The sequence below is a fragment of the Curcuma longa genome, chromosome 7 (genome assembly GCF_044706935.1).
Source record: "Curcuma longa cultivar G26 ecotype Majalengka, Jawa Barat chromosome 7, ITB_CL_G26_1.1, whole genome shotgun sequence".
NCBI lineage: Eukaryota > Viridiplantae > Streptophyta > Magnoliopsida > Zingiberales > Zingiberaceae > Curcuma > Curcuma longa.
The window spans coordinates 10,832,642-10,847,561 of record NC_133867.1 but is presented as its reverse complement, the minus strand read 5'-3'; the positions used below and the strand labels follow the sequence as shown (position 1 = coordinate 10,847,561).

The 14,920-nt window shown below is 34.8% G+C and overlaps 1 protein-coding gene and 1 pseudogene across 1 annotated transcript; both read left to right on the top strand.

Annotated features, from left to right (window-relative positions):
* Positions 1-1,283: 1,283 nt before the first annotated feature.
* On the top strand, positions 1,284-4,683 carry LOC141832403 (uncharacterized). The gene is made up of 4 exons (XM_074719908.1): positions 1,284-1,436; positions 1,544-1,597; positions 3,750-3,869; positions 4,294-4,683. Exons 1-4 carry the CDS (start codon positions 1,371-1,373, stop codon positions 4,423-4,425), a joined length of 372 nt encoding a protein of 123 aa, XP_074576009.1. The 5' UTR covers positions 1,284-1,370; the 3' UTR covers positions 4,426-4,683.
* A 6,857-nt stretch (positions 4,684-11,540) lies between these two features.
* On the top strand, positions 11,541-14,593 carry LOC141831662 (E3 ubiquitin-protein ligase XB3-like; annotated as a pseudogene).
* Positions 14,594-14,920: the final 327 nt, after the last annotated feature.

The window sequence follows — 14,920 nt, the reverse complement described above, 5'->3', positions numbered from 1 at the left end:
TTAAAATTAAATATATATATATATAAGTAAAATAAAATAAAAAACAAAGAAAAAAAGGTATAAAAGTCATTTGAATAGGAGAGAGAGATATAAGTAAAATAAAATAAAAAATAAAGAAAAAAAGGGTATAAAAGTCATTTGAATAGGAGAAAGAGAGAGGAGGGGAGGGGGGGGGGGAGCACTGCTTTTCCCACCCCCCAACAACGCACGCCCCCCCTCCCACTTCCTCTCTCTCCTCTTCTAATGACAGTTTTATCCTTTTCTTTGTATTTATTTATTTATTTTTTTAAAATTTTTATTTAGTTTTATTTTTTAATTAATTTTATTTAAAAATAACTCTCATATATTTTTATTTTTATTTAGTTTTATTTTTTAATTAATTTAATTTATTATTATTTTCATCAATATGATATTTTTTTAATTTTATTTAATTTTTATTTAGTTTTATTTTTAATCAATTTTGTTTATTATTTTTTATCAATACTTTATTTTTAGAATTTTATATAAATTTTATTTAGTTTTATTTTTAATCAATTTTGTTTATTATATTTTTTTGATTTTATATAAATTTTATTTTTTAATTAATTTTATTTATTATTTTTTTCATAATACTTGTATTTTTTTCAATGTATTATTTTTTAAATTTTGTTTTTTTATTGATTTTATTTTTTTGTTAATCAGTTTTTTTTTAAATTTTTTTATCAGTTTTATTTTTTTGAATAAATTTTTTATATGTTTATAATCTTTTATTTATTTTTAGTTATAAAGTTTAGGAGTTATTATTTATAAAATTATATAATGTTAAAAATTATAAAAAATAAAAAATAAAAAAATTTGATAAAAAATAATAAACAAAATTGATTAAAGAAATAAAATAAATAAAATAAATAAAATTTAAAAAATAATAAACAAAATTAATTTAAAAATAAAACTAAATAAAAATTAAATAAAATTAAAAATATATATATAAGTATTAATGAAAAAATAATAAACAGTTTTAATTTAAAAAATAAAACTAAATAAAAATTAATTAAAATTAAATATATATATATATAAGTAAAATAAAATAAAAAATAAAGAAAAAATGGTATAAAAGTCATTTGAATAGGAGAGAGAAATATAAGTAAAATACAATAAAAAATAAAGAAAAAAAGGGTATAAAAGTCATTTGAATAGGAGAGAGAGAGGAGGGGAGGGGGGTGCGATATCAAGGGGGGAAAAGCAATTTACTTATATATTTATTGAAGGATAATCGTTGCAAATCCATTTATCGCTTAGAGAGCAAGCCCCTTTTCCCATCGGAGATTTAGGTCGTTGCCGACCGACGTTATTTCTATAATTAGTGATTATTTGGTGGGCGGGTTGCTGAGATGGGGAGCGAGGAATTGAGCTGCTCGGTTTCCACAGCCATCGATTCCTCCAACGTCGGTTTCAAGGTCTCTTCTCTTACCTTCTCATCCTCCACCGTGCCTTCCTTCTCGTTTGTTTAGGGTTCCATATGTTTCCTTTAATTCTAACAGGATATCTCTGCTAATATCTGTAGTTGCTTAAAAAGTTCGGTTGGAAGGAGGGAACTGGTCTTGGCGCCTCCGAGCAGGTGAGCGATCGCTTCTGATATCCTCTGCTTCCTATGAAATTGATCTCGCTAATGTTCGTTTCTTCTATGAACCATTATCAATGTGTATGTCGATGAAACTGTAACTTCTTTGTGGGCTTTCCAATGCTTGTACATTCGATTTTGTTTGATGACTTTATAATTGTTTAGAGTTATATCGTCTCAACCCCAGTCGGTAAGAAACTATCAATTTAGTTGTGTCTTCTACGGCTCGTCTTGTTTTAAATGCTTCTTGTTCCTCTTAGCTGTAACTTTCTCAAAACAAAAGGCATCCCATGATGTATGTTCTTGTTTAAAAGTATATTAGGCATAGTCGTTTCCAAGAAAAAGTTGCGGGACATCTTAAGAAATTATAATTATGCAACAATAGGTTAAAATTAATTCAAAGATTTTGAAATAATTTGTTGAAAGTAATTTTTTGGGTACATTAACAATTATTTGAAATGATAGTATAATCAGAACTCAAAACAAACCGTAGCTTCACTATTGATATTGCTCCATTGCCTTGGCGGAGGAACACTTCTCTTTATTCAATTTTCTGCTTCTTGCTATCACTTGCAAATCTACAAATTTGAGATCCATATCTCAGCATCTAAAATCCAAAAAGCATTGTTAATTGAAAGGTTAACTTCAACAAGGATCACTTACACATCTGATGGAATATTTCAACCCAGCTCAGTATCTTAAAAAATGGAAAACATGCAGTTGATTGATGTTCTTTATGTTAAATTTTATGCATATGTGGATGATAAAAAATGAAAAAAGGAAACCGATCTTTTGGTTGAATAAGACAAATATTACAATATTTTGATAGTTTAGAATAAAAAAGTCAACTATCAAATTGAGTTTGATATGAAACATTGATTGCGAAAGCTAGTGATCCATCTCATTTGAGGAGCTTAAATTCTTTTGTGCATCTTAGTGTTAAAAATAGCAATCTGGTTCATTCAAAGATTGCGGACAGGAAATTATAAAATGGTAGAAAATTATTAATTTTACACATTAAAAGTTGAAGATTTTCACATGTATTAGAATAGTTTTTACTTTACAGTCTTTTATGTTTTTTTTTTTTGCATTTTGTTATCTAGTATGCTATAAGCATACACATATTATTAATTTGCAATTAATTAAATTATTCCTTTATGTATGAGTTAATATCAATGTTTGGAAATTCATTCCAAGTTGGAATTTTGGTACCAGACTTGAATGAGATGTGCTATGTCATGTGCAATGCTAGTGGTGTCTGAGCAAGTAAAAGAGAGAAGGGTGAACAATAGAGGAAGAAGATGGTGTTGTTTGCGGACCTTTACTAAAGCATCATAGAAAATTTACCACAGCATTGACGTAGTTGTGAACAATGAGCAATTGCTTCATTGTTGTTGTAGACGAGTGAAGTCCTTTGATGGCTAGTGGTGTCTGAGCAAGTAAAAAAGAGAAGGGTTAACAATATAGGAAGAAGATGGTGTTGTTTGCAGATCTTTACTAAAGCATCATGGAAAATTTACCAAGGCATTGATGTAGTTGTGAACAATGAGCAATTGCCTCATTGTTGTTGCAGACGAGTGAAATCCTTTGATGGCGTTGTGGACGAGTGGAACCATCGATGTTGTTGCAGCTCTCAAGCGGAACCCTTAATCTCGTTGTGGATTACAACGTCTTCAATGTCGTTGAGAGCCACAACAAAAAGTCCTTAGTGTCATTGTAGACAACGAGCGAAATCCTTGGTCTTGCAATGGACCACATGAGAGATTGTCAAGAAAGCCCTCACTCTCGTCGCAATTGGTTGATGAAGTGAATGTGTCATAGTCTCATCTTTATTTTGTGTGCTAGTCAATCAACGAAACAAGAAATTTCACCTCTGCTGATCGGCATAGAATGAAATTTCAATCCATGGTCAATATTGAATAATTTGTTAATAATAATTGTATGTATTTGCCATTTTGCATAGTTGCTGATGTATTCCATTGTTCAATGGCATATTGCTAGTGCATTCGTTTCAAAACCTTGTTATAAACACTTCTTATTATCAGTGTTTGTCAGCAGAAAATATTTGTTTAATATCCTGTTCTTTTTCATGGTTTGTGTATTTGACTGTTGATTTTTTTTCCTTAACAAACCATTATCTCTGAGACAGGGTATTTTGGAGCCCATCTCAGCATTTGTTAAGAAGAACAAGCGTGGTATAGGTGCAGAGAAATTAAAGAAAAAGGTAGAAGTCCAGAAAGATTTTGAAGCTAAGGAAAAAATTAAGCGGGTAAGTAATAAGTTATAGATTGCTGAGACTAAGTAATTTTAGTTTCCTTTATCCTCATCCTGAAACTTTAAGAACCTCTTTGAGTTGTGTGCTGTATTTGTGTGTTCATATCTCTGGGACTCCAAAAATGCAACTTGAGTATAATTTGTTAGCAACAAATTTTTTATTGAACTTGTTAGAAAGTTGGATGTCAGTTTGAAGTAATGATTGATCAAGTTCTTTTATTTATTGCAGTGAAACAGGCACTATGTATTTACTCCTATTTACTTTTGCTACCATATTGGCGATTTATTCTTTGAAATTTTCTTCCTTGAGTCTATATAGGTTCTTTTGTCTGGGAATTTTCTTGTCTGCTCATTTAATCATGAAGAATCCAGATATACAATTATCTTAATTTATGTTATGGTTAATCCATATGCTTTAGGACTTGCAATCTAATGCAACAAAAAAGCAAGTCTCCAAAAGAATTAGGAAGATGCAGCAAGAAGAGGAGAGGATCAAAGAGAAGGAATTTGAACAAGCTTTCTTTCGGGAGTTCTGGCCAGACAATGTGTAGAATGTAATGTCATATACGTACCTAAACAGGAGAAGTAGCAGATAATGCGAAGTATAGTAGTTGTTTTTTCTGTATAATTGCTGTGCTTGTCATTGTTTTTTGTACTCTTCAATTGAGTTCGCACATTGTATAATCCAGTTTTTAAGTTTTATTAATTTTTATTTGTTTGTGCCACCAACCGACTGTGAATTTTAGTCTGTTTGATCACTAGATGCTCTCAGTTTCCATGAGGTTATTAACTATGATCAGTTTTCAGTATGGCCACTGATTGCAAATTGGTATTATCATCGTACGAGATTGTCTTGAATGAGTAAGTAATTGTTATGCAAATTGAAGAATTTTCAACCATTGAGACATTTCTTCTCCTTTGCTTCTTATTGATTTTTATTGGCAAATAAATTTAAATTTCTCCCTTGTGATTAGAATTACTCATGGTGTTTCGATGTTTCTTACATGTTTCAAGATTAGTCTTTTGGATCATGTTTACTTATGTTGATTTGGAAGATTGAGAAACAAGTTTCGGCTCATAAGCTTAATGATCAAGTTTGGAGACTTGATCTTCAACCTTGTTTGTTTAAATTCGAAAGCCCAATGTGTTATTGAAATGTATTTTAGGTTTGTTTACATAGATCAATTGTGAATATAAAATTTAACTTTTAGGTAGCGAATGTTACATATAGAGCTGAATCCTAGTGTTTAATTGTTACGTGGCTTAAATGTTAAATCAACTGTAAAGATACTGTTTAGCTTAGTTTAGTTGTTAGGTAAAGTGTAATATATAAAGAGCTTAATCCAATTGTTTACTAGTTCCGTACTTAGGTCTTACATAGCTTGATCAATTTCATTGGCTTTGGGATGAGATATATCTCCATGAATCTAGGAACTTGTGTTTACATTGTATTATTTGATCTACGTATCAGAATTGATAATATTCAAGAGCATGCAGGATTAATCCGGAAAGATTTTTTTTAGCTCTCTCTTCGGTCCTATGAGTCATGGGATTTGGTGGGTGTTATTATAATCGACCTTTAGAGTTTTGATTGTTTGATCAATATATTTAATGAGAGAGTCTAGTCAAGATTGACTAAGTCAGTGTAAAGTTTAAGCAAATCAAGAGTGATAAGATATTTGATAGTGAGTGAGAAGTTCTGATAAGTCAAAATTAACCTAGACAAAAGTGAGAAATCTTGACAGATCAAGATTAACCTAGGTCATATGTGTGTTTCATATATAGTTTTTAGCATTATTTTATATGCATTTCATTTCATTACATGAACATACTTTGCATTCTCTTATTTCTTTTGCATAGATTATATTCTATTAGTTCAGAGAATTGCTTTTTGTGTTTTTTAATTGATAGGACGTGAAACCAAACCTTAATTGGAGTTACAAAGCCTTGAAATGATAGTACACACCTTTTTGCAGAAGAGAGTAAGAAACACACTCTGGTCGTGTCCCAAGACATGAGTGTATTCCTCTAGATGAAATTAGATGCAAAACAAAGCAAAAACGGAGTCCACAACCTCCGACACAACCCCTTATACCTCCTAGCAAGGTTGTGCCCAAACCTATAGCTTCCAGCACACCCGTGTTCAACATCACAGCTTTCTAACTTGAGGCGACCCAAACTGTAGACTAAACTTCGAACAGTCATAATTTTTGACTCGAATTGAACCACGAGGCTCATGACCTATCAAATTGAAGATAATGTTGAGATCTATAACTTTTATTCAAGATGGAATTCATAAAAACCAAGTTTAAAGGCCCGAAAATATTATTTTGGTGGTGACATCGACAATTTAGAAAGACATAACATATTTGACTGGCTTTGGAAACTATAAAATATATTAGTCTATTGTTTGTATCATCTGGGATTTGGGGGGATCTCTCCTTCCCTAGGAGACAAAGTAGGTGTTTTCCCATGAGAGGGAACCCTAGGAGGATCGTTTTCAAGAAGCCATCAATGCTTCCATCCTCTTTTGATCTTGGAGATTCTTTCGAAGACACCGACAACAACTCGACTAAACTTTCTCTTCTCTCTTTTTTTGATTTGAGTTATAGGATATCTTCTTCTATGTCTTTCGATCATAACTGCATCTCCATAGAGTAGTTTTTAGATTCTAGAATAAAAGAGTAGCTCGATATATTTTTAACATTCATCTTTTATATCTATTATTTTTCTTACTATATGATGTGTTTATCCATGATCCAATTTTATTGCTCATACATGATTTTGACATTAACCGTGCATTTTCATATTCCACAGAACTCGAGGAAGAACCGAAAGGTGAATCCAAATCTCCGACCCATAACGATTGAGACGTGAGGGGTTGTTCACGAAAGTAGTCTAAAATCATCATGTTTGGGTAGGCATGCCGATATAATTCTAAAAGTTTATATTGGTATTTCTAGATAGACCACCTGTATGTGCATAAATATTGAGATAAAAAAGTAAATAATATTTAGGGTGTTAACAGTTGTTGTGACGAAACCGAAATACTAAAGTCACATTCCAATATCGATTTTCTCCTAAGACTCCTCATGTTTTCTCTCGATTCGATTTCTTTCTTTTTTGACTCTCGTAATTTTTTATTGTCTAGATAACTACTTGCACTTCTAATCAGTGCTTAATTTTACAGTCCCTATGGAATCAATCTTTTATTACTTGATGATAGCCATACACGTACGATTTTTGAGCATCACTAAGCAAAAGTGAGAAGTCTTGTTAGGTCAAGGTTGACTTAAGCAAGGGAAAAGTTCAGACAAATTAAGGATGATAGGATATCTAATAATGAAAAACCCCTAGGAGAGTGAACTATAGGTAGTGAGAAATCTTGTAAAGTGAACTCCAAATAAAAGTAAAGTCTGAGTAGAGTAAGCTCTAAGTAAGTGAAAAGCAGTAGGTTAGACAGATCATAAAATAGGCTTAATATAAATTGTATGAATTTTACTTTGTCTTGCAAGAAGTTGGAGTCGACAAAGACTTAGAGGATCTGAGAAGGTCCGAGCGATCGAAATAAGTCTGGGTGATCAAAATGACTAGATGAGATCAGATCTGAGTGAGGTGGTCAACATATCAAGTTTGACCAAGCTCCAAACGACTAGAGGTGGTCAATGTGAATTGAATTCGCCGAGTCATTAGATCCAAAGTCGAAGCGGATTAGATTGAGAGTTGAGTCAGTGAAGGTCCAGGCGCTTGGAAGGCTTCTAGGCACTTGGATAGATCCATGTTAACAACTCGATGGAGTTCTATAAATAGAAGGTAGAGGCTCGAGGTTCAAGATATCAAATCAACTAATATCATACTCATACTCTATGCCCTTAAAGTTCTGCTCGTATAATCCAAGAAGCGCAAGGAAGAGTTTCACTGCATTTAAGGCTTCTAGAGGAAATTTGATTTTCTTTTATTTGTATTAATTATTCTCTTTATTATTGATTACTTTGTTTGTGTTTGTGATCAAAATTGTAAAAGATTTCTCCATCGTTGGAAGATGTCCAAAAAGAAGAAAACAGTAGTACTTGCATTCAAGACATAATCTTAGATGTAATTATGGGAGTTTATGAACTAAATAAAAATTTAATGTGTATATTTTTTTTTTTTTGTTATTTTATATTTATGTTGTGTACTAATTTATATAAAAGAATGATAAAAAAGAAATCCCTTCTAGTGCATTCGGTGGTCGTGAGAGTGAATTCTCCTATTATTTACCTCTATCTAGCCTCTTTGTCCATCTGAGCCATGAAATTGAGTTAGATCCTTATTATCATACTCTTCTGGACTGGACCTGTAGTTGTAGAGATTTACCCACCATTAAGTGGGCGATTTGGTTTTGGTTCTCTCCCTTGAACACAACCTAGCTTAGGAATAAACATGCAAATTACTCAATTGGAATGCACGACAAGGAGACAAAATTGGCAAAAGAATTTCATAGCATTCAATAAAAATATTACAAGAAGTCCTATATGTTTAATTTCTACCAAATTTCTTATTCTTATCTTTTCTTTGAGGGCCTATAGAGGGTAGTTGAGCAAGCTTGTCGGGCAGTCCAAGAAGTCTGCCACCTCATCCAGTTGATACTCCTAGGCATTAAACGGGTTCACACGATCAGTGGAGCTTAGCACGAAGTAGTCAATGCTTGAAAGTCATGCGGTTAGCGTGATGGACCTCTAAGATTTTTGATATTTATTTAACAATATATTAATAGGATCTGGTCAAGGTTGGCCAAGTAATTTGATTAGGATTGATCAAGTAAATAGGTATTGGTGCAGCAGAAGCAGTTTGGATCGCTAGAGGGGAGGGATGAATAACAATCTGTAAGTAAAAATTTTGATTTCTCTTGCTAACAAGAACATATATACATTAATCGAATAAAATAAACATAAAATAATAGAGATTCGTTGTCTTACTTGGTTTACAATCAACTGGTTGCTAGTCCAAGACTATGAAAAGGACACTAACTGTTAGCAGTTTGTGTAACCGCAGCCCATCACCTCTTCACTTGCCCATAACGCACGAACAGCCGCCTTCTCCATCTCCTCGCCTTCCCACAACGCACAGCCTCTCCCTATTAAAGGGAGAGGAAGGCACTGAGGTGGAGGTGATGCGATCATCGTTGGTTGCGTCCAAGTCGAAGCATCAGAGAGAGGCAGCGCTGTGGTGGATCCGTTCCAGAGGCACTGCGCCGGAGAAAAGAGGAAGAACACCGGGGAGGATTTGGTTTGTGGCTTTGAGGAGCTTTCCTTCCCGTGATCGCTCCTTCGACGCAAGTTGTTCCAGGCTTCCAGCCGGATCTTTTTCACACTACAACAGGTAATCTACATTGGTATCAGAGCCGGTTGATTAAAGTTTAATACCTGTTGAATTTCTTCCCACGGAAGAAAATGCGATTTCTCTGTTCTGACCGACCTCACAAGCGGCAGTTATGTGCTGCCTGTGAATTTTCTGTTCGCTACAAAAGACCCGCAGAATTTCACTGTTGCTGTCCGCAGCCGGTGAAGGATCCCTGAGTGGTTTCCGAGAGGCCGGCGGCTGGCGTCGGCAGCAAGACAACGAGCGTTGTCTTTTGTCTGTGGCACGGCTGGTGCCGGCGAGGCCGGCACACGCTGGCGCCGGCAGGGCGCCGGTGGAGCTAGCGCCGGCAGGGCTGGCGATGGCAAGGGGCTGACGCCGGAGGGGATGGCAGAGACGGGCAGTGTTATTCGGGCATAGATTTGGGAAGAAGAAAAGATCGAACAGAGAGTAGATGGTTCGGCTGGGACAAGAAAAAAAAAAACAGAAGATGGAGGTCGGCGGCGGCAGAAACGAAGTTTTTTTTAGGGTTTTATTTTTTTTTTCCTTCGTTTATATTTTTTTTTAAAAAAAAAACCCAGAAAGTTAATTGGGCTGCAAGTGTTGTTTTGATGGAACAGTAATGTTAATTGGGCTTCGTGTTAGTAATGGGAAAGATGAAGCCTAATTAATTGAAATTCCATTAAAACAAATGGCATGATAAGGATTCGAACCAATGACCTTCAAAGTCATTACCACCCGTGCTAACCACTAAACCAGCAATATAATATGAAATTAAATTAGTTTCAATTACATATTTTGAATTTGTGGATCTGATTATTAGATTTAATTAAATGAATCTGTTTCATTTGTTTATGTGGATCTGATTAATTAAATTTAATTAAATGAATCTGTTTCATTTGTTTATGTAGATCTGATTAATAGATTTAATTAAATGAATCTGTTTCATTTTATTTATATGATCTGATTAATTATATTAGATTAAAAAAATGGATTTGTTTCATTTATCTATTAATCTGATTAATTAGATTAGATTAGAAATATGAATCTGTTTCATATATCTAATAATCTGATCAATTGGATCTGATTAAAGTTGACATTAATCAACTATACTCATAATTGAGAAGTTGTTTGAGCAACTTATACTCAGTTTATGGAGTTAGTAGACACATAGGGAGGTTGAACAGACTAATTGTGGTACCTAGAAATGTAGGATTTTTTGATTCTGGACAACTGTAGAATTTAAGCTTTGATTCGTTCATTACCTGAAAACCTGCAAGTTGAAGCACATCAAATATGGGAGCGTAATTTGCCAAATGATTAAATAAAATAAAAATTAAAGAATTAAGAAAAACATTATAAAATTTCAAATCGACTCACTTTTAAAGAATCCACAAACATATATTTTTTTGCCGTGAAATTCAAAAATAATTTTTGTCCATGATACACTTTCTATTTTATTTAAATTTTAAAACACTCTTATCTATGATAATCAACTAAAATTATTACGCACGTCTAAATCCAATATATGAGATGTCACACAAGTCCACATCTTAGACTTTAACAAAAGACTTTTGAGTTAAATTATTATTAAAATCTTGAGATATTTTGGCATATAATATTATAAAAGGTATTTGCATTACATCTCTCAATTAAACTACATGGAAAGGAATTAGTCAAGCCAATAATAAAACCATCTCCAAGAAGGTGATTATATAAATTGTGGATAAAATTTAAAGCATCAGATCTAATATATATAATTCTATAGGAATTTCATTAATGTGTTCTGCAATTCTACCTTTTTATATTAAAAAGGCTAATTCTCTAATTATTATTGTTTTGTAAAACTATATCAATTTCACAAATTTCAAAGACAAATTATCATCATTATTTGATGATGATATTTTATGAAGAAAACATTTTAAACAAGCTTTTAGAAATTTTAAGTAGAAATATTTTACTAAGAAAATATTTTAACTAAAATTAAGTGTTACTTTAAGAGTTTATAAAATTGTTTTATGAATTAAAAACTCAGAGCCTGTCATTAGGAACGAAATCTGAATTGGAACTTACAATTTTTTAAAAAATTAAATGAAATAATTAAAAAAACAATTGAAAATATAAATATTTACTATTTTATTTGTGTTTGATAAACTTAAATATGTAAAAAGAAATCAATGCTAAAATAAAATCTGAAAAAAAAATCCGAACCAAACAATCAAATGAAATAAAAAAAACTTTAAGATATTGTTATTAAGTAGTCATTCAATTAATAGTGTGTTCACCGTCAGTGTCGCCGTGAAAAATGAAGGCAGGCCCAGGCGTGGAGTGTTTGTTCGAAGACCAAGAGACTCGACGACCTCTCCTACCCTCACGACGTCACCTCCGTTCGCCAGCGGCACAACGCCGCCGGGATCCGGTGGGAAGTCCGGATTCGAGGAGGTAGGGCGAAGATGGGCCAGGGGGTGAGCTGCGCCAGCTCGAGCTTCGAGCATGACTTCTTCTCGGCAGTCCAAGCTGGGAAATTGGAAGTGGTAGACTGCTTCCTTAGAGGAGACCCAGCTCTTGCGCATCGCACCACCATCTACGACCGTCTGTCCGCGCTCCACATCGCCGCGGCAAATGGATGCCTCGAGGTGAGGTCATCCCCTCCTCCGCGCTGCTTTCGGCCAGTTCAACGATTTTTGTTTTTGATTCGCGTGTGTTTGCAGGTTTTATCTATGCTTCTGGCCCGATCTGTGAGTCCTGACGCCGTGAATCGAGATAAACAGGTGGGAAAATGCATAATTAGTGGATTTCCCGTCTTTCTCAAAATGGTTTCAGGAGATTTTGATCTCTTTGGATCTTCTTGTAAAATTAGACCCCACTGATGCTGGCTGCGATGCATGGAGAGAAAGAATGTGTGCAAAAACTACTCGATTCGGGGGCAAATGTGAGTCAGCTTACTACTTTTTGCCAAGATTTTTTTTGGGATAGTTTTTTCTAATTACTCCTGCGTGGTTAGGTCTTGATGTTTGATTCAGTGAACGGAAGAACATGCCTGCACTATGCTGCTTATTATGGTCACTCAGATTGTTTGCAGGCAATCTTGTCGGCAGCAAAATCCGCGCAAGTCACCGATTCTTGGTAAGTTCCTGAGGGATCTAACAGTTCTAGGCTTTATATGGCTGAATGGATCAAGATGTTAAACTTGTTTATTTCCCGGTGTATTGGATCTGCAGGGGATTCTTGCGGTTTGTAAACTTGAGGGATGGCACAGGGGCGACGCCGTTGCACCTCGCTTCCAGGCAAAGATGCCCTAACTGTACCCATATTCTTTTAGAATGTGGGGCTCTCGTCTGTGCTTCAACTGGCCGATATGGGTAATTTATATTTGGCTAACTACTGAATGCCCATCTTCTTAATTCAGAGTTTATATATTTTCATTTGGTTGTAAGCACAAGAGATTCCAATTTGCAGTTTTCCTGGAAGCACGCCACTACACTTTGCAGCTCGTGGGGGAAATTTGGGCTGCGTTCGTGAATTGCTTTCACGAGGTGCTGATCGGCTTCAAAGGGATGCATCAGGGTAAGTAACTGATGATATCTTTCTGGTGTTTCTGATTCCGGGTAGACTTTATTTTCCTCAATCTCTGTGCTTGTTCGCAGGGAAATGAATCATGGCTAAACCATAATCTAAATTAGTTCAGAGAGTTCTCCAATCTCCGTCTTCTTTCATATATCATATGTATTTTTTTTAATCAAATGCAATTAGTTGATGTAGTTTGTATCTTGGTTTTATAGTGGAGTGATATCAGATACTTAGGGTAACATGTTTGGAAAACTTCGGAAGCTTAATTAGTTCATATGACCTCACATTCTATTTGGTGTTCTCAATGTAGCTTACATGTTTTTTATTATTGCAATTCATAGATCCAATGTTGGTCATTATTACAGGAGACTACCATATGAGGGTTACAACTGAAGCAAAATCATGGCGCATGTGCAGCTCTATTGAGCCCATCTGCAGCGGAGCCTCTAGTTTGGCCTTCTGCATTAAAGTTCATAAGTGAACTTGACCTAGACACGAAAGCTCTATTGGAGGCAACTCTAATGGAGAGCAACAGAGAAAGGGAAATGAAGGTCCTGAAAGCAACAACACAATCCTTGACATTCCCTGCTTGTTCAGATGAAGCATTTGATGATGATATTTCTGAGGTACTATATATTCTCCCTTTCTTTCTTCTACTACTCTGTTGCATAATACACAACCCTTGAATTGATAACTGCTGCAGTGTCACTTCGATTTCCAGCAAAAGTATTTCATATAGAATATCAAATTTTCCTTTGCATTTTATAGTAAGTTTAAGGTGGCATAATTGGTTGCTTGTATAATTTATGCATCCATATTGCTCAGATGGGCAAATTTCTAACTTAGTTGCAAATCAAGTGCATTATCAACAAGCAGAGTCATTCTCCATATCAAAGAAAAATTTCTGTAGACTGCTTTAATCATGTGAAGCATTTTATCTTTGTAGTTCTTTGTTCTGGTTAATTATTGCTGCTATTGGCACAATAAATACACTACATTGAGACACCATGTTACTTCTGATTCTAGTTCTTCCAAGCTTGGGCTATCAGCCTCAGGTTCAAAGTGATCCAAAGATGACTACTGAAACATGTGCTAACTGACATCCAAATCACATGGCAAAGGCAGATCATGCACTTGACTTTTGTCTGAATCTTTAATGTTTCAATGCAATGTTTCTGTTACCAGTGATTATAATTTAAAGGGTATAACATTATAGAAAACTTAGTTTTACAAAATATTTATTCTTCCAGGAACTTGGACCATTTCATAGATAACATCAGTTATTGCAGGACGATGACATGGATGTGTGTGCCATCTGCTTCGACCGAGTTCGCACCATTGAGGTTCAAGATTGTAGGCATCAGATGTGTTCCCAATGTACACTTGCCTTGTGCTGCTACTGCAAGCCAAATCCCACAAACTTGTGCTTAGCATCACCTACTTGCCCCTTTTGCCGTAGCAACATTTCTAAGCTGGCAACCATCAAGGAGAAAGATGGTGAAAACCATGACAACACCTCAAAGACTCCAAGCACAGGAAGCCGAGGAAGACCCAGAATTACAGCGAGGGTACTAATGGCTTCAACGTTCTATCTACAGCTATGGGGTCATTTGGAAGAGTAACTAATAGGAGTGACATTGCGGACAAGCTTTAGCATTATTGCAGTTCAAAAGGCTACCGGCCACAGCATGGAAGGAAGGAAATAAGGTTGAGGCAGATACAACATCTTGTGTTCTGAATCACTAGTAAAATATAATTAATCCTCCGACAGTTTTGTGTTGGTTAGTACCTTTTTAAGCCACAAGTAATGTGAATGTCTACTTTATCCGGAAGGAACATATAAGTGGATCGTTATCCTCGAGAAAACGCAACGTGGAATAGTGAAAAGCAATTCAACAAACACCTGTCCTCCACCAGGAAAGAACTATTATCAATTAATGGTCCAATGGACATGGGGCACACTGATTAAGAGTAAAGCCTTTTGTATGCTGGCTGTCATGTGACTGCTTCGGTGCCATTGCGCATGGCAGATGAGCTACATTGTCTCAGTACTTTTTATGTAACGTGGTACTCTCTTTTCAATTACACAAGCTCGTTGCCAGTTGTAACACTCCCCGACATGCCCCATATGGTCAA